Below are 19,697 nucleotides of genomic sequence, written 5' to 3' on the forward strand. Positions count from 1 at the left end.
GGGGGCATCTGTAGAGGGTACCGCGCCTTGTCCTCCCCCGCCCCGCCACCGGGGGCTGTTTATAAAAAGAATTAGTATAAAAAAACTTAACATAGATATCTTGTACTTTGCTGTTTTTATGTCATAGAATACCTCCCTTTTTCTGTTTTTATTATTACCAATGAAATTCCCTTTTACCACAGGGTCCTTTTTTGTTTTCACCCAATATTCACCTATTTTTCTGAAAAAAAGTGAATCTTGGATGAAAAAACATTGTTAAATACTCCTAACTCACCCAGATCAGCTGACTCTCTGCAGCGATTAGAAAATTGGTCATGGTGGATTTTTGGATTGGTTGCTTCTCCAAGATAACATAGAGACTGGTAAGCTTTGTATAGGATTCACAGCTGCATAAACATTCACATTGCAGTAGCAGGACCATGCATAGTTATGTACCAATAACCAATACGCTATTTCACTCTAGTGATCATTGCTCGGTGCTGCTGGCCACCTAAATCACTTTCATCGGTAAACTGAGATTCACCAGTTCCTGATATCAGATCATTTTTATACAATCATTTATTTTCTACAAATGGAAAAATTATTCTTGAGAGTTTCATGCACCTTTATTCAATATCCATAAAATGAATTAGAAACAAACTTGAAGTCATTCTTCTACTCTCTTCTCCTGTAGGGATGACAATGGTATGAAATAACAGCACTGTGCAAAGAGATCTGACTTACAGTGGTGCCAACTACCTCTTGTCTCCCTCACCCCCTCTGGTGGTAGGGTAGGATGCCTGCATGTCACATAGCTCCCATCCATCACCTGACCTTTTCCTATAAAAGTAATTGAAATGTCAGCGGGGTGTGCGGAGTACAGGATCCCTGGAACACATAGTGAATGCTAATAAGTCTCACAAACTTTTTGATGTACAGCGCTACTTAATATGTTGGCGCTATACAATTCCTATATAATAATATTAATACACAAAGCTAATAATGACCTAGAAGTACCGGCAATTCTTTCATTGGTGCCTCTGAACCCATTTTAGGGGTTTGCACCCCATTCTTGTGTCCGTGCACCTGCTGCTCCCACCATCCCTGAGGCTCAATATTTTTATAGCGCCAACATAGTACACGGCGCTGTACAATAAATAGGGGTAGCAGATACAGATAGTGAAGGAGGGGAGGATCCTGCCCTGAAGAGCTTACAATCTAAGCAGAAAGTATATTTTACCAATGAATGGGCTGGTGAGCACAAATCTCACCAATAGGAAAATTAAAGGAATTTAACCCTTCGGGATCCAGCAAGCTTTGAGATATCGGAGGTCGGACTGACCCTTTAAATGGCGGTGTGATTTGATGGATGGATCTGTCGCCGGTGATGATTTTTTCGTCATTCTGTTACATAAATTTGTGGCTCGGAGAAGTGAAGGATTCTGGGAGTTCAGCTGACAACTCCAAACTGCAGCCATTTATCTTGTGCCGGGGAGAAGGAATTTGTCATGGGAGAGCGGGAATGAGAGAGATAATTGGAGAATGATGAGCACACTGGGAGATATTAGTGCAAAGTTCAATCTGGGTAATTTGGCAGCAGGGCATACATCCTATCGGATCGATTTATTCCCAGGACGTCCGTCAGAACCGCCACAGGCGCCAATCGTGCCCATGTAGAAATCGTGTTCCTTGCCTCTGATATTTCCTGCAGACTGGGAAGAAAATGGCTGCGTAACCCGTCCAGGACTGGAAAATGGGCCAAGGGCCTAATATAAAGCGGGGAGGGGGAAAGAAAAAAAAAAGAATACATTACAACTTTCACCCATTGCTAATATTCACCCAGTGCAATAAAACTCGCACATTCATTGCTGAATTTGACAGAAAAGGGACAAAAGCAAAAAATGTTCAGGTTTAACACACCTTAAGGGCATATTAGTTGTGTGAATGTTTCATCAATCACCCAATAGACACAAATAATAATATTGATTATAATTATAATTAATCTGTGCAAATTTTGATTTTTTTTTTTTTTAAGACGAATGGACGATTCTTTTGACAGTAAACGTAACCAAATCAATGTTTATTGTATAATATACAGATTGTTCGTTTCCCTAAAAGTTCTCAGATAATAGCCTTTGGATTTAACTGAAATGGGTGAATGTTTTTTTAAAGGTGAGTGAACATTCTTTGCAGTTGGGTTAAAGGTCTTAAAGTTGGTCGAATGTTCTGTGAAGTTAGGGGTATGTTCTTTCTAGTTGGGTGAACATTCTTGGAAGTTGGGTTAAAGGTCTTTAAAGTTGGTCGAATGTTCTGTTAAGCTAAGGGAAAATTCTTTGCAGTTGGGTGAACGTTCTTGGAAGTTGAATAAAGTTGGCTGAATGTTCTGTAAAGCTAGGGGAACGTTCTCTGAAGTTGAGTGAACGTTATTGGAAGTTGAATAGGGTATTATGGAACCCCAATGTTCCCCCTGAGGTTGCTAAGAGTTCCCTGAGCAATCTCTTAACATTAGGTGGTACCCGCATAGTTCCAGGGCCAGCACCCCTTGGCCGAGCCCATGGCATAACACCCAGGATCTTGATAGCATTCTGTAAGGGTGGCATTCTGGCTACCCACATATTAGGGTCATTCTACCCGGTGGCAGCCAATAACCATTTTCCCATTGCTTGCTTATTGAAGGGGTTCCCTGACATCTGAGCAAATATTTTAAGGGTTCCTCAGGGGTAACAAAGTTGGGAAAGGCTGCATTAGACCAATCGGAGGATCTGATTGCAGGGGTATTAGGTTCCAAATAAGCAATGATTAGGAACTATGGGTCTGATATCTCCTAATATGTTCCGGTGGGGTCATCCTATATTATTAATAAATACATAGCAATGTCTTATAATAAAATTCCAGGTGGCAAAGCCGCCATTACAGCAGAGTGTTAATAGCGGCGATTTGACGGCTGTAATCACTGTGATTGGCTGTGTTTCGCCTCCCTGATTGCCCGCCGGATACAAGCGACATCTGGCGCGGGCTCCAATGTTGGGCCTCAGTGCGAGAACAGAGTGAGAAACACACAGCGTCAGCTTAAAAGATAATTAGGCCGTACAAGGGAAAAAAAAGAAGCGAGCGGGTGGCGAGGACTGGCAGATGTTCCACATGGCAGGAGATAAATGGAGGAGGCGATGAATGGCGACGCACGTGAACTCCAAGCGGAAGGAAGGCTGCGCGCCGCTGTGTGCGCCTCTTTCTCTCTTTGTCATTTTCCTGTCATTAGCAGAGACTTGTCAGCTTCTAATTATCTGCAGGAAATCTCAATTCTTCTTATTCACTGAAAGACAAACTCTGATTTGGTTTAATTCGCTCATTATTTAACATGTCGGATGTTACTATAGAGATCGGTTGGAGGGCCAAACTTCTTAAAGGGGCTCTAAGCCGTCAGATGAGATGTAACCTTGCAGCAGGACTATGGAAGATTATGAGTCAACCTGGGTGATCCAGGAATTAAAAGTAAATTATTTCAAAAAAGAAATGTCTGGATCACCCAGGTTCACCTATCTCCTATCTTCTCCTGTTTTGTAGAGCTTTCATAAATCTGGCTCAGTGCTTCGGTGTTGGACTGCAGCCTCCCGATTTTTAAACTTCTTACTGCATTGCAGTATAAATGCTACCAGAAAAAATGCAACACTAATCGCAATGAATTTGGGGGATTTGCTGATGCGTATACCATGCATGGCTCCTGCGCAGGCTGTCCTCACCCTGTAGCCATCATACTCTGTGTATTCATCTCCTATGAAGTGTTTATGACATTTCCATGGTTGCTGAAAGGTAATAACCTTGTGTGGCTGTACACAGGAGATATATGTTCCTGCGATGATGGGATGCAGATCTGCAGCACCTCATCAATGCCTCCGCTGCAGAGAGAATAATAATTGCTGGGCTCTAGATATACGCAATACCTAGATGTGCGATATAAATAAGCCGTGACATTTCCTTTGGGTCTCATTGACGCTTCTCCATCCCTGTTGAATTGGCTTCTCTCCGGTTTCCTCCCTGAGGTCTCTCCATTCTCCATTACTTAATTTGTTGTATCTTCCATCCAAGCACCTTGTCATTAATTGAGGCATTTACCCTGCTAAATACATCTCATGGAGGATCAAAGATTATAGAAGAGAACTCACTGGTGTATCCTATATTGTTACGCAGTTACCTTTCCAATTATCTTGTTCATTCATTTTTCTTGGTGGTCGATGACCAATTGGGCCGCTTTGGAAACTTTATCTAGTTAGCCTCAGCACATGGCTGATCTTCCTTCTCCTCCATGGAAAGGAACACGTGGCTGGTGGAAGCATTCACATTTCTTTTCATAAATTGTCAAGTACAGAGCCAAAAGGTTCAAAATGATCCTTTTTCTACTTGCTGATTTCATGTTTCTTAAAAATGAACTTTCATCTCTATCAATGTATTGTTGACCCTAGTTTTTCATTCTTGAGGAAGCAGTCTAGTTCTGCGAAACGTGTCAAATGAATAGTTTTTTCCTTGGGCATCATCCTTTCATATTAATTACAAAATGTCTGGAATCACGCATGGAGTGTATTGATTTTATTTTTTGTGCTATTTTATTCCTCTTTATTATTATTATTATTATTATTATTATGGCTCTTCTTCCTCCCCTTTATTTCTGTGGGTTTTCCATTCTCCTCTGACCTCTTACTCTGCCTCTTACCTTTCACACTAATTAATCCTCCAAGAGGATTATAGGGAGCCCCAACGCCCCTCATCTGCAGCATTACAGAGTCCTCTGACACAATTCTTCCATTAACTAATGAGGATTTCAGATAAAGCATCTTGGACACCTGGGGTTTAGGAAAAGTGCTTAGAATAATCCTGTCAGGAGAAAACATTTCATTGATGGTTGCTTGGCACCAATTTACAGTCAGCACGTAAACTGTTTCTTCTGTATCACAGTTCTGGTGTCAGAAATATCCATAGCAAATCTAATTCCAATGCTAGGTTTGTGGATCCTGTAGGGTTAGGGGTAAAGCCTAGGTTGAACGTCAGGGGTAAGGGTCAGGGTTCTAAAGGTTTAGGTTAAAGGTTAAGGTTGGGCACAGAGAGGACTTTGGGGAAGGAGGTTAGGTTGTAGGATAAGATTGGGCACAGAGTTGGGTTTGGGGAAGGAGGCTAAGTTGTAGGTTGACCCCAAGGCACAAAAAGGGGTTTGAGGAAGGAGGCCAGGTTGAAGGCTAAGGTTAGGCATAGAGAGGACTTTGAGGAAGGAGACTAGGTTGAAGGTTAGTCACAGAGATGGGTTTGGGGAAGGAGGCCAGGTTGAAAGTTAAGGTTGAGCACAGAGCTGAGTTTGGGGAGAGAGGCTAGGTTGAAGAGGTTGTAGGTTAAGGTTGGGCACAGAAAGAGATTTGGGGAAGGAGGCTAGGTTGAAGGCTAAGGTTAGGCACAGAGAGGACTTTGAGGAAGGAGGCTAGGTTGAAGGTTAGGCACAAAGTACAGTTTGGGGAAGGAGGCTAGGTTGAAGGTTAGGCACAGAGATGGGTTTGGGGAAGGAGGCTAGGTTGAAGGCTAAGGTTAGGCATAGAAAGGGATTTGGGGAAGGAGGCTAGGTTGAAGGTTAGGCACAGAGATGGGTTTGGGGAAGGAGGCCAGGTTGAAGGTTAGGCACAAAGTACAGTTTGGGGAAGGAGGCTAGGCACAGAAATGGGTTTGGGGAAGGAGGCTAGGTTGAAGGCTAAGGTTAGGCATAGAGAGGGATTTGGGGAAGGAGGCTAGGTTGAAGGTTAGGCACAGAGTTGGGTTTAGGGAAGGAGGCTAGGTTGAAGGTTAAACTCCGGTAGAGAGAGGGGATTTGGGGGAAGAAGGCTAGGTTGAAGTTTGGGGTTAGTGATAAAGGTGGGCATTTTCACGTTCTCTTCACGGGGGATTCCTGTTGCATTCCTGAGAACTTCCAGCGCTTCCTCTCCCCTATTCTCTGTGGTCCCCTCTCTTCCTCTCTCTATCTTTGCCAAGATCCTTTATGGGTTTATATAACCATATCATCCATCAGTACAGCTGGCCACCCTAAATGTAAAAGTAGAATAATGCTCTGCAATAAGGCAAAGCCATGGCATTCATCAGACATTAGGCCGAGGCTTTGTCATCTGTAACTGGATAGACCGCTGTCCAGGTGCCGCAGCCAGACTCCATTTGTATTGAAGTGCCACGCGTTTCGCATCTCTTACTATGCAGAAGTCTGTGCAACAGCCGGATGGAAGCCAATTCATAAAGCTGAGCAAAATGTACACAGCTATATCCTGGCAATGCCATAAAAATGTCTTACCGTGTACAATGACATCCATGCCCAGCTATATGGCGCAGTACTGCAAGTCAAATCCACATATAAAGGTCACTTGTCACTATGAGATGAATGCTGTACCAGAATAAATACCAACAGAACATTTCATTTCCATTTGTTCTGTACAAATATTCTGATGAAGCAATGCTCTGCAGGTCTCAGTGGTGGAATAATCTGCAGAATATACAATATGTACCTGTCAGGGGGGATGGGAGGGTAAAATGTTCTGCATATCTCTAGAGGGGTCAGTGGGGGAATAATCTGCAGAATATACAATATGTATCTGTCAGGGGGGATGGGAGGGAGCAATGTTCTGCAGATCTCTAGAGGGGTCAGTGGGGGAATAATCTGCAGAATATACAATATGTATCTATCAGGGGGGGATGAGAGGGTGCAATGTTCTGCAGATCTCTGAACAGGTCAGTGATGGAATAATCTGCAGAATATACAACAAGTATCTGTCAGAGGGGGATGGGAGGGTGCAATGTTCTGCAGATCTATAGAGAGCTCAGTGAGGGAATAATCTGCAGAATATACAATATGTACCTGTCAGGGGGGGATGAGAGGGTGCAATTTTCTGCAGATCTATAGAGGGGTCAGTGATGGAATAATCTGCAGAATATACAATATGTATCTGTCGGGCGCCTACTCATTCCACTTACTTTTCTATAAAGGGCAAGCCGAATACCAACAGGGCCCAGACCCCCTTACCCCGCCACCCCCTCTTGTCCCTTTAAATTATTAGGAATGCTGATCTTTATAACTGAGCCCCCAAAAGGTTGACCACAGATCAACCATCTTGTATTTACTCCTTGCTCCGAGTGTAGCCAGTGGGATCAATGGAGGAAGGAAGATTTTTCTATGAAATAAGCTGAAAGCTGAGGTCTTATCTTGTAGGGCCACAGAGGTCCCCGTTCTTCTTAAGGCATGTTCTTATTTAGCATATAATATATTAAAATATTTATTATATAGAAACGAATATAGACCATCTCGGTGGCCCCCTTCTTTCCACTCATGATTGCCTTATTCCACCTTTGCATGCTGTCGATTTTCTTGGGTGATATTATGCTAATTACGGTCCTCCCCTGACCCCACCCATCAGTTAGCTCCACCCCCGAGGAGACATAAACCTGGTCGGCTTGTAAAATTCACCTTTTGCTTGTTAGCAAATATAAAAATTTGAATCAATTTAACTAGTTAAGATATCCAAACGGGAAAAAGTCTTCTTTAAACATTCTTTAGTTGGATTGTTGTGTCTTTCCTCTACACATTAAGTTATGTTTTGCTGACCTGAGATCATTAAATACTGGTGATGTCATGATTATGATGTCATCAGCTTGTAAAATCGTATCCAAACTCAAAATCTAAATTTCACCTTCTTAGGTATCAGACATCATTATACTTATGTATATCCTTAAGGAATGTGAAGATCCTGCCAGAACAACCCAAACTTCCTGTTTTAGGCAGACAGTGCTAAGCCACTAATAAGAGGCAGCATTGTCAGTGTGCCAGGTGAGCTTCTTTGGCAGACTGCCCAGGTAGCCTAATGGCTAACTGAAGCAATATACATGGTGGGCTGACAACATTGCTGCTAATTGTGCTTAGAGGTGTCAGCCTGAAACAGAATTAAGGGAAACAATGGCATATGGACCTACACCGAGGGATTATGGATCCTGACAATGCTGATCTGGTTGTATAATTGCACAGATTGCTTGATTCGGGTTCTGATCCATGGCCTTTAATCCCTACTGAATCCCTGGCCCATAATGGGGATGCAGCTCACGTGTTCAGCTCATTGCTGTATTACCTGCATGCTTGTGTCCTGTGTGTGACTGAGACTACTGACACCAAAAGACCAGCTTACATCTCAGGCAATTGCCATTTTTTAGAATGAGTTCAGTAATGGCAGCTTCTATTATCTCCCTCTGACAGGTCCACTTTAACTTGCCATGCATTACAATACACCATTGCAGCAGCCTACTATTAGTAATGCTACTATATTGCCATCTAGTGGTTAGTCATAGGAATTACCAGTTTGTGATTTTTTTTCTGTTTTAATTTTAACTGTTTATTAGGTTCGGGGTTTTGTCTGCAAAACGATTTTGTTTCCTATGTCATAAAAAACTATCAGGGCCAGACCAGAATATTTATATATGGAAGTCACATAAACTGAACAGTTTGTAAATTTCCTGTTTTGATTTTGAGCCTTCTCATGAAAAAAACATCTTCAAGTGTTTTAATAAAGTGAAAATGATATGCAGTAGTATTGGCCAATACCAACCGATTATAAATGATTTTTAATGATTTAACATCAATTACCTGACTTGTGATTGGCTGTTTAAAGTTTTACTCTGTTATCTGCACCCTAAGCATTGTGTGATCTCCCATAGAGATGATTGTACATTTCATCTGTACTTCCACCCCCAGCACATATTTCACAAACATTCCATTTATCAGTTACACCTTTCCACCCCTGTGATGGTCTCTGGGAATTTATACCCCTTTGGGGTATATTAGCATGTTTACTTAATAAAATTATTTAAAGTATACAGCAAAGGCTTGGTGCTTATTTCTGTACTAAGGAACCGTAATGCAATGAATGAAGATATGCAATGTATATATATATATCTGCTGGAGGACTCTGCTCCATCCTATGTAACTCTCCTCTCCTGAAATACTCTGCTGGAGGACTCTGCTCCTTCCTCTATAACTCTCCTCTCCTGAAATACTCTGCTGGAGGACTGAACACCTGACCCCCATTATTCAATCATCTCCAATCCACCATCACCTAATAAAGACAGACAACATTTTTTTGGTTCTCAGAAATGTCAGTTTTTATTAACAATTTTTAATGTGTTCGGTGACTAAATGTGACTTTTGCCATTGCAGGGGCTCTAACAATCACATGATATATATATTCTAGCATTCTATACTTTTAAATATATACATTTTTACATTTAACTTATGTGGAGAGAGTTGACGGTGACACCGGAGATTTTATATGCCATATGGTAACCCCTCGCTGACGGCTCCCTCATCCTCATAATGTGAGAACAGCCAATAAAGGGTTACTCTCATGCTACCAGACTGCCTATAAGATGCTCAGTGATAGGAATCCCTTTACATCCTAAACATTACATCTAGAACAAACATGACAATGTATTTTCACACCCGGTTAACCGTCATCCCAGGTGACCATCCCAGGATGCATTGCACCCTACTACGGTATTGAATTGGGAATGGTGAATAGACTGGGGAAAAAAAACTGAACTGGAGAAGGTCTCATGCAAGTGAAAAATAATACAAAAGGTGAATTTGGTTAATATTTAATGACGGAGGGCCGGAACATCCAAAAAAAATTGTGTTCTTCATCCAAATAAATACAAAAAAAATCCCCAAGAAACTTCATGTTGTCTCAGTTTCCCGGAACAAATATTGGCGTACGATGCAGCACCAGAAAAATAGGACGAACTGAAGACCAAACGAAACTGATATTAAAAACTACATGGACTTGAATTTCGAGGGCCTGCAGAAACTCAAGAAGGTCTGAGGAATCAGGGGCCAATCTGGTGTAATAGCCCCTCAGTTGCCCTTTAAGAAATCTGGACACATTTATGGGACTTGAGGGTTTTTCGGGGGTTCCCGTTGCCCTTGGTGCCTGCTGGGATTGCAATTTAGGCCTCTGCAGCTTTGGGGGTAACAGAAACCAGGTTTGCATTGACGCCCTTGTCGCTTAGGGCAAAGGGGGTAATGCTGTAGAAATATTGCCCTGGAGAGAGGTGGGAAGGGCAATACTTGTACAAAAAGGTTTTCAAATACTCAAGAGCACACGAAATTTGCAGCTGCCAAAAAACATGTGATCTCTTTTTGTTCCCACGTGCCCCAAAATGCATTGCCAGGTCTTTGAGAAGCAACTGGGGGTGAGTGTGGCTTTTTTACGGTCAGGACTGTTGGAAGGGGGAGGTCTCTGGTTCTTTATTTGTTGCCCTCACAAGGGGTCTTTTTGGGGCAATCCCATCCGTTGATGAAATCGAAGCCGAAAATAACTCCATTCCCCCTCCCGAACCGTCTCACGGTAATATAAAAGATCCTCGGAGAATACACAGCGCTCCCGCTGGGTAATGTTTGCATTGCATCGCATTGCAGCCACTCCTGGGGTGCCCAGATTTGGGTTGGAGGTCCCAGTATCCTAGAGGAATTCTACTTTCCTTCTTGGTTTCTCGGAGAGTTCTTGCTAGTTTCCAGCAGGGAAAAAAGGTACACGATGGTTCTACGTCTTACACAAAAATGTTATTTATAAAAAGGCATTAGCCGCACCATTAGAACTGCTGGGGACCTGGGAAGAGTGACTTCACGGGTGAATTTCAGGAGTTTGGACCTTTTTATTGATTCAGCTCAAACAAGATGGCCAAGACCGGTTCTTCATTACGTTGGAGATTCTTTAGAATAATTAAAAGTGGCAACTAAAACCAAACCTACACCGAGCTGTGTGGTGAAATTAATTTAATGGCCAAAGATTGGGGTCATCATTTTAGCCCTCCATGGAATGAGAATGTGAGAGCCAAAGTAAGGTCTATCTTGGTGACATTAGATGGTTAAAATATTCACCAATGAGAAAGACTTTATTGCTATGACATGGTTGTCTAGGGTCTATCTTCATTAACTTCACGCAATGATGGGAATTTGGCCAAAGCTGTCAACTGGAGAATGGTCAAGGAACAAGATGGTTGATCCAAAGCTTGGCCAAGGCTGGTGATTTGAGAATGGACATGGAACAAGATGGCTGACCCAAAGCTTGTCCAAGGCTGGTGATTTGAGAATGGACATGGAACAAGATGGTTGAACCAAAGCTTGGTCAAGGCTGTTGATTGGAGTATGAACACAGAGCAAGATGGTTGACCCAAAGCTTGGCCAAGGATGGTGATTTGAGAATGGACATGGAACAAAATGGTTGACCCAAAGCTTGGCCAAGGCTGTTGATTGGAGTATGAACACAGAGCAAGGTGGTTGACCCAAAGCTTGGCCAGGGCTGTCGATTGGAGAATGGACAGATAGCAACATGGTTGACACAGGGCTTGGCCAAGGCTCTTAATTAACGAATGGGTAAGGAGCAAGATGGTTGACCGAAGCTTGGCCAAGACTGTTGATTGGAGAATGGACAAGGAGCAACATGGTTGACTATCTTGGTTCCATGTTGGATGTCACTCCTGCCAGGTCCCCGGCTGTCTCTGGTTGATTAGGGGTGTTTCTCTGAGTCACTTTTGATTAAATTCTTTAGGGCGTTTTTGAGGCTGTTTTTGCTAGGAGACTTCACAGCGGCTCGGTGGGGCTGGTCCCCACCTTCGTCCCCCCTCAGTTCCATCTCAATGGTGTAGATCACCTTAGAGCTGCGGGGGGACTCTTCGTCTGCCTTTTGTGTACCTTCCCTGCCGGCTAATTGCTATTTCCTATCTTTGCGGGAGTCGCCTAGGCCTTTGGATTTCTTGTCGCTGGTTGACTTGAAGCTGCGGCTCTGGTCCAGCATGGACAGGAGTGGGGCCTGGAAGAAAGGAGCGCCCTGCATATTTTAAATAGAAAATGCATTTTTGCCCAAGGAAGGCACGACTTTTTATAGAAAACATCAACTCACATTGCTTCTTACCTGTCGTGAGCCTTTGGAGCCTTTCGATAGCTTGTGGAGCTTTCCCCTTTCCAGTGCACTGCAAACCAAAAACCAGATATGATGTTAGGTGAAGAACACAGAAAACACAACCATTGCCAATGAAAAAGTTACGGGATAATAAATATAATAATTCCGAAGAATTAAAACCCATTTCTGCAGCGGTGCCTCAAGTGACGTAGATGGATGGAGCTATTTCTGAACCAACTCCACCCGACCATCAGCAATGGAATATCGTAAAGAAGTCAAAGCTGACCGCCCGTTAAACATTAATCTCTTACCAGTCATGTGACTACATCACATTAGCTGCTTGGGTTCAAAAAGTGGAGTTACGGGAAGAAGTCAGAAAACCTTATCTATAATGATAAGACACACAGCAAAAAGTCCGAACATCCAGAAACCAAGCCACTGGCCATGATTTATAAAAGCTCTCCAAGGCTGGAGAGGATACACTTTCATCAGTGAAGCTGGGTGATCCAGCAAAACCTGGAATGGATCTGGTTCAGGGTTCCAACCATTTACTAGCAAACAGAAAATGTTTCAGGTTTGCTGGATCACCCAGCTTCACTGATGAAAGTGTATCCTCTCCAGCCTTGGAGAGCTTTCATATATCAGACCCAATGTGTTTCAAAAGGTCTCCTTCATCGGAACTTACATGGAAATATAACAAATTCATGGATAGATAGGATTCATTTCTCATGGGTAGGTAATAAGACATTATGGGTCTATACCAGAGCTCAGGATCATCCATGGGGCAACATTTGGGGCCAAGTAGAACCCACTTCTTCTAGCTGTGCACCTGGCTCTGGCATTACAAGGGAGAATGTGTTTCGTGGTATTTGATGGGGGAATCTATGAGTATGTTTAATATAATTTGGAGGCGTCTTCTGTGCCTGTTGCACTCCCTATTCAATGGATAAGGGGACAAAAGCTGCTACCATGCCCAGAGCCCCATTTTACCCTAAATAGCTCTGGTATGTACTAGAATAGGCGTTGGCTCTCTAGAACCTTCAAAATGTGTTTGCTTGATATTTGATGGTGGAATCTGTGAGTATGTTTAATATAATTTGGAAGCGTCTTCTGTGCCATTGCACTCCCTATTCAATGGATGTGGGGATGAAAGCTGCTACCATGCCTAGAGTTCCATGTTATCCTAATCCAGCTCTGGTATGTACTAGAATAAGCGTTGGCTCTTTAGAACCTTCAAAATGTGTTTGCTTGGTATTTGATGGTGGAATCTATGAGTATGTTTAATATAATTTGGAGGCATCTTCTGTGCCAATTGCACTCCCTCTTCAATGGATGTGGGGATGAAAGCTGCTACCATGCCTAGAGCTCCATTTTACCCTAAATAGCTCTGAAATGTACTAGAATAAGCATTGGCCTTTTAGAACCTTCGAAATGCGTTGCTTGGATTTGGGCATCACAATCACTCATCATTTGCCACTAGGGGCGTCCTTCTGTCCTGATCCTCCCAGGATGTAGGCCACTCATCAACCAATAGGACACCTCCTTTTCATAGTAACGTATGTTTAATGGCTGCCTATAGAGATGAACGTCTAACGCATTTTACGTACCTGAGTTCTCTCTGTACTCGGATCTGTCGTCTCAGCCAGCAGTAACGGATGAGGTAAGCCAGGAGGGCCACAATGATGACCAGGAGCAGGGCCGCTCCAATAATGATACCAAGGACCATCCCTGCACGGACCGGCTCTATGAAAACACAAAGCGCGTGGCGATCATTAAGGACGGAATAAATCGCATCACTCAGATCGCCTAACCTGATTGGTCCATATTAGATAGATCCTAGAAGGTTCTTTTACCTGGCCCCCATCTATTCCTGAGAACGTGGGGGGTGTTCTGTAGTACACAGAGAACTAGCCTGGGCTGAGAATTCTCTCTGCCTCTGACCCGCTCTTGGGACCTGAAACTTACGTTTGTCATAGACGAGCAGGTGGACGTAGGAAGACTTCCCAACCACGTCCGGTGGGTTCTTCACGTCGCAGGTGAAGGTTCCATTGTCGCTATACTCGAGGTCGTGGATGACGATGGAGCCATCTTTGCCCCTCGGATATCCAACCCATTCGATGCGGTCCTTGAAGATGCCCGTGTCGTCTATGCTGGCTTCTCCCTTGGCGTAGTGGAATATCTATAGAGGGAAATGAATGGAGAATTCACGGTCCGTTCACCCAGGACGCGCATGTTTTTGATGCTCTGATGTTCTTTGTCCTGTATGGGCCCATTGCTATGGCCCGTGGGCCAAACACAAATGGAACGGCACACGCGTATATTTTTATGTTTGCCGTTGGGGATCCATTGGAAGTGAATGGAATGATGGATCGGTAACGTGTCAGTAGTGTGAGAATGGGCCTTGATGAGTAGCGGTCATTGGGGAACACTGGGCTCCCCACCTAGCACCGCCATTGGGTGACCCCCTTACCGAATAGGTGTCCCGGCTGTTGTCTGGCTGGTAGTGCCAGGACACTGAGATGTCATCTGAGATCCATTCGCTGGACCAGAATGTGCAGGACAGATGGACCCTTGATCCCACTGTGCCATGGATCTCCCGATCGGTGTAAACTTCAATAGCCAGGGTAGGAGAAAGTGCTGAATGTGGTGAAAAAAAAAAGAAAAATCAAGACAACAATTTATCAATGTGAAGCAGATTGAGTAATAAAGCATCTGTTGTGCAGGTTCCCACCATTCCTGTGCTGACTTCCCTTTCCACCTATAAATGATATACATGGACATATTAGAAATTTGTATATGGAGAACTGTAACTGATAGGTCCTCTTTATTAATGCCACTTCTAATATGGTTTATTTCCCAACTTTTCCTCTGTATATGAACTTCCTGTAACACAGACCGGTCACTGCTGCTCTCTTTCCTTGTACAGGATGACTGGTCTTGTCTCCGCCCCTGCTGTAGTTCTCTTCCTGCAGTCTGCAGTGGGTGTGGCTTATGGGCTGCTCCCACACCTCTGCTCTCTGCACATTTTACATACAGCACAGAGATGAAGGAGCTGCTACATTTACAAGGTCATATCTTGGCTTGCGAAGACTTTGGTAGCTCACACAAAATATTTCTCTCCTTTGTGGATGTTGTGGAAAATATTTATGGTTTTTGCTGTTTTTCAAACGTGTTTGGTTTATTTGTGCAGCTTTTTAACGTATTGTAGGGTGCTTACAAACACATTTATTTCTGTTATCTGTACCATTTAGGGGAGATTTTCATTTAATTTCTGTCCTGTACAGACAAAAGGAAGCAAGCGTTAATCCCCTCCTATGCAGTTGTCACCAAAGTGTCCCCATTGGAAGATTTCCTTTTCTGTTCCTGTCCTGGTGACAACTATAATTTTTTCCATTTCCTTGTCTGGGGTGATCTCACAAATGTCCCAATTTTATTTATTATGTAATAAATGTTTTACATATATTCATCAACGGGAATGTTTATAAAGCAATGAATGTGACTTTCACCAAATTGATGAATTTAAAATTAAAACACATAGGGTTCTAATCTTAAATTATTCCCTCAGTCAATGCCTCTGAAAATTCACTGTTGGTGAATTTTATGGTACTATCTCTCTACAGGTCTCCTAATAAAACAATGCGCCTGATTTATGAAAGCTCTACAAGGCTGGAGAGGATACACTTCCATCAGTGGAGCTGGGTGATCCAGAAAACCTGGAATGGATCTCATCCAGGATTGAAAACATTGGCTAGCAAAAAGCAAATGACTTAAAAATCCATTCCAGGTTTGCTGGATCACCCAGCTTCTCTGATGAAAGTGTATCCTCTCCAGCCATGGCTCGTTCTGCCACCTAGTGGCCAATCATTAATAGGGATAGAATAGGAAGGAGTCTAATTTTATGAATAGTAGAGGGAATGATTTATAAAAAGAGCCCATATTAATAAACCAGTGACTTTCACTAAAACATTCCCTGGTAACCGGAGAATCTTCTAGGTTAGTGAATTTCAATGGCAAGGATTGATTCTCCCCCATGTTTTGGTGATTATCAGATTCACTCCTTTATACACACACCCCACAATAAATATTTACATTTATGTTATATTATAGAGTATAAAGGAAGTATATGTGAGATATAGCTGACATTTTTATTTCATTCTTATAAATCCATAAAGGAATTGCTACCATGCTCTACATAATAAACAATAATAAAGTGAATAATAATGAGATATAGCTGACATTTTTATTTCATTCTTATAAATCCATAAAGGAATTGCTACCATGCTCTACATAATAAACAATAATAAAGTGAATAATAAAATGATAACACTAATGATATAATATACACATCCTGCAATATGTATTCATATATGTATTTTATGATATATTATGGGTTCTATTTATAAATGATTCCCCAGTCAATTCATCTGAAATTCGATTCTTTTATTTCAGTTCCTATTAAAACAATGACTGGCTCTGCCACCTAGTGGCCACTTATCAAAGTGCGCCGCTGTCACAATAGGAAATGTTGCCTGTATAAAGTTATTTATAAATAGCGGCCTGGATGATAAATATTATAAATGATAGTACAATTATTATATATTACATTATTATATTATATTATTATAAATGATAGTACAATTATTATATATTACATGATTATATTATACTATTATAAATGATAGTACAATTATTATATATTACATTATTATATTATTATAAATGATAGTACAATTATTATATAATACATATATAAACACAAATATTATACATGTATACGTCATATTACTGGTATATTGTATAATAAATGTCAGATATTTTCAGGCACACATGGAAGATCGCTGGCACTGGAATATGTTTTTCCTTGTTTCCAGTGATGGGTGAATCATTGCTATAGACACTGCATTGCTCTGTTCTATGAGCAGCACCCCACTGTGCTCTCCCCCATAGACATGAGCAGAGCTTGTTCCTGATTGGTCCTCCATAGGAGAATATCGTTCAATGAAAATGATTATTCAAGCTATGAAATCATTGGCTGCCGACATGAATAATCGTCCTGGGGGACCCTGACCTGACGTGTGGCCCCACAATAAATATTTATATCATAATTCTATATATAAGACTGGGAATCTGACATTCCCTCAAACATTCCCTGGTGGAGAATCAATTACTGCCATTGAAACACACGGACCGGAAAGATTCCTACCAGGGAATGTTTGAGGGAATATCAGATTCCTTGTTTTATAAGTATATTAATATAATATAGTATTGTAACTTACACCCAACATTACACATTCACACACTGATCATTCATTATATATCACATGATCAATATCTGACATTACACAATGAATCTTATACATTCATACAACATACTAATGGCTCTATTTATAAAACTGTGAATCTGACATTCCCTCAAAAATTCCCTGGTGGGAATCTTCCAGGTCCATGTGTTTTAATGGCATATATAGGATGATAAATATTATTTTATGATGATCACAACATATTTACTTTATAAACTGTAACATTTCATGATTTATTATACGGTGACCTTTATATCCTATAGGGAATATTCAATCTATTTATAATCTAACATTCACTCACATATTCCCTGGTGGAGAATCACCTACTGCCATAAAAACACATGGACCTGGAAGATTCCTGCTAGGGAATGTTGAAGGGAATGTCAGATTCACTGATTGTATTATAATAAAATACTAGAAATGTTATTATTTGAGAAATATGAAACATTTACACTGAATGTAAAATATTTATTTTTGGATATTGGCTGCTAAATATTATACATTCACTCTACATATCATGGGGTCTATTAATAAAGCGGGGAATCTGACATTCACTGACATATTCCCTGGTGAAGAATCAATTACTGACAATAAAACACATGGACCTGGAAGATTCCTGCTAGGGAATGTTGAAGGGAATGTCAGATTCACTGATTGTATTATAATAAAATACTAGAAATGTTATTATTTGAGAAATATGAAACATTTACACTGAATGTAAAATATTTATTTTTGGATATTGGCTGCTAAATATTATACATTCACTCTACATATCATGGGGTCTATTAATAAAGCGGGGAATCTGACATTCACTGACATATTCCCTGGTGAAGAATCAATTACTGACAATAAAACACATGGACCTGGAAGATTCCTGCTAGGGAATGTTGAAGGGAATGTCAGATTCACTGATTGTATTATAATAAAATACTAGAAATGTTATTATTTGAGAAATATGAAACATTTACACTGAATGTAAAATATTTATTTTTGGATATTGGCTGCTAAATATTATACATTCACTCTACATATCATGGGGTCTATTAATAAAGCGGGGAATCTGACATTCACTGACATATTCCCTGGTGAAGAATCAATTACTGACAATAAAACACATGGACCTGGAAGAGAATGTCGGGGTCACTGCTTTATAAATAGAGCCCTGAGTAATATATAATATTATTATTAGACCCGATTTATATAGCGCCAACATGTTAAGCAGCGCTGTACATACATATGGGAAATATTCACCCATTATAATAGAAATAAAACGATATTTTATGATATACATTTATAATAGATTTACTTTCCTATATCCAGCATTTCGTGATTTATAATATGGTGACATTTATATCCTATTTATAAATAAATATTCAATCAAAGAATCAATTACTGCCAATAAAACACAGGGACCTGGAAGATTCACACTAGGGAATGTTGGAGGGAATCTTAGATTCACTGATTTATAAATAGAGCCCTATATATCTGTAATCCTGATCCCCGGGGTCGCTATCACGGTAGAAGGGTGCCGGTCAGGGAAGAACCAGACGCCTCATCGGGGTCGTGTTCTGGGTTTCCGTTATATCGTCACGCTTCATTTCCTTTGCACGATCACAGACCGCCATCGTTTATAGATGGACAGACAGCTCTGGTGATCCCACCATTCACCCAACTGACCGATGGCTGTGATGGTGAATTGGTCGTGGGACTACAAGAAAAGTTTATAAGAAAAAGGCGACTTACTGAGAGTGAAGATGGCTGCCAGGGCCAGCAGGCGGCAAGGGTTCCCGGGGGCTTCCATTGGTCGTTTTGTACGGTAGATTCCCCGAATTGTGGGGGGCGACTTCTGAGCCCCAGTAAATCCTCAGATTCCTCCTCCGATGGAATACAGGGCTGCAGGGGGATCCTGGCTTAAAAACCCCAAGGGGCGGGACCTAGAACATTGAGCTGAACTTCTGACCAATCAGGAAGCAGAGCCCCGGTCTGTGGGTGCCGAGGCAGGGAGGGGAGAACGATTGCTGCAACGTGCCGGACAATAACAGACGATTGTTCCCCGGGGTGGGCGGGGGGGGGGCAAATAAACCAAACCGGCCGAGGCAGCACAAAGTTCAGCAGATAGAAATGGGAATGGGGTAACCCCTCGCTGGGGTCTCTGCATCGGGGTATCAAAGCCACACGACGGGATCTTCTATCGATATCAGCATACAATCTGATTGTACAATATATATAGAGCTCACCATACAATCTGATTGTACAATATACATTGAGCTCACCATACACCATACAATCTGATTGTACAATATACATAGGGCTCACCATACACCGTACAATCCCATCATACAATTGCAATCACCGATAGGTAGGTCCCGCAATGGCCTCTCTGATTGGACGGTAGTGTAGAGGCCATTACAGGGATTGTACAATCGGATTGTATAGTGTGTGACCACATAGAGAGCAC

At 41.8% G+C, this 19,697-nt stretch overlaps 1 protein-coding gene across 2 annotated transcripts; it reads right to left on the bottom strand.

Moving 5' to 3' along the window:
* Positions 1 to 9,124: 9,124 nt before the first annotated feature.
* Positions 9,125 to 19,109, bottom strand: MPZ (myelin protein zero). Of its 2 annotated transcripts, none has more exons than XM_072428237.1 (6): positions 18,983 to 19,109; positions 14,410 to 14,576; positions 13,905 to 14,118; positions 13,547 to 13,682; positions 11,952 to 12,009; positions 9,125 to 11,849 (listed from the first exon to the last, which is right to left on the bottom strand). In XM_072428237.1, the coding sequence occupies exons 1-6, from the start codon at positions 19,038 to 19,040 to the stop codon at positions 11,751 to 11,753; spliced, it is 732 nt and encodes a 243-aa protein (XP_072284338.1). In that variant the 5' UTR covers positions 19,041 to 19,109; the 3' UTR covers positions 9,125 to 11,750. The 2 variants fall into 2 exon arrangements, with proteins under 2 accessions (XP_072284338.1, XP_072284337.1); XM_072428236.1 differs by having other exon boundaries at positions 9,125 to 11,867.
* Positions 19,110 to 19,697: the final 588 nt, after the last annotated feature.

This window comes from Pyxicephalus adspersus, chromosome 12 (genome assembly GCF_032062135.1).
Source record: "Pyxicephalus adspersus chromosome 12, UCB_Pads_2.0, whole genome shotgun sequence".
NCBI lineage: Eukaryota > Metazoa > Chordata > Amphibia > Anura > Pyxicephalidae > Pyxicephalus > Pyxicephalus adspersus.

Coding starts and splice junctions, on each gene's coding strand:
- MPZ (XM_072428236.1), bottom strand. CDS start 19,040: ATGGAAGCCCCCGGGAACCCTTGCCGCCTGCTGGCCCTGGCAGCCATC. Junction 14,577..18,982: donor GGCAGCCATCTTCACTCTCA/GTAAGTCGCCTT, acceptor CACCACATTCAG/CACTTTCTCCTACCCTGGCT. Junction 12,010..13,546: donor CGAGTACAGAGAGAACTCAG/GTACGTAAAATG, acceptor TTTGGTTTGCAG/TGCACTGGAAAGGGGAAAGC.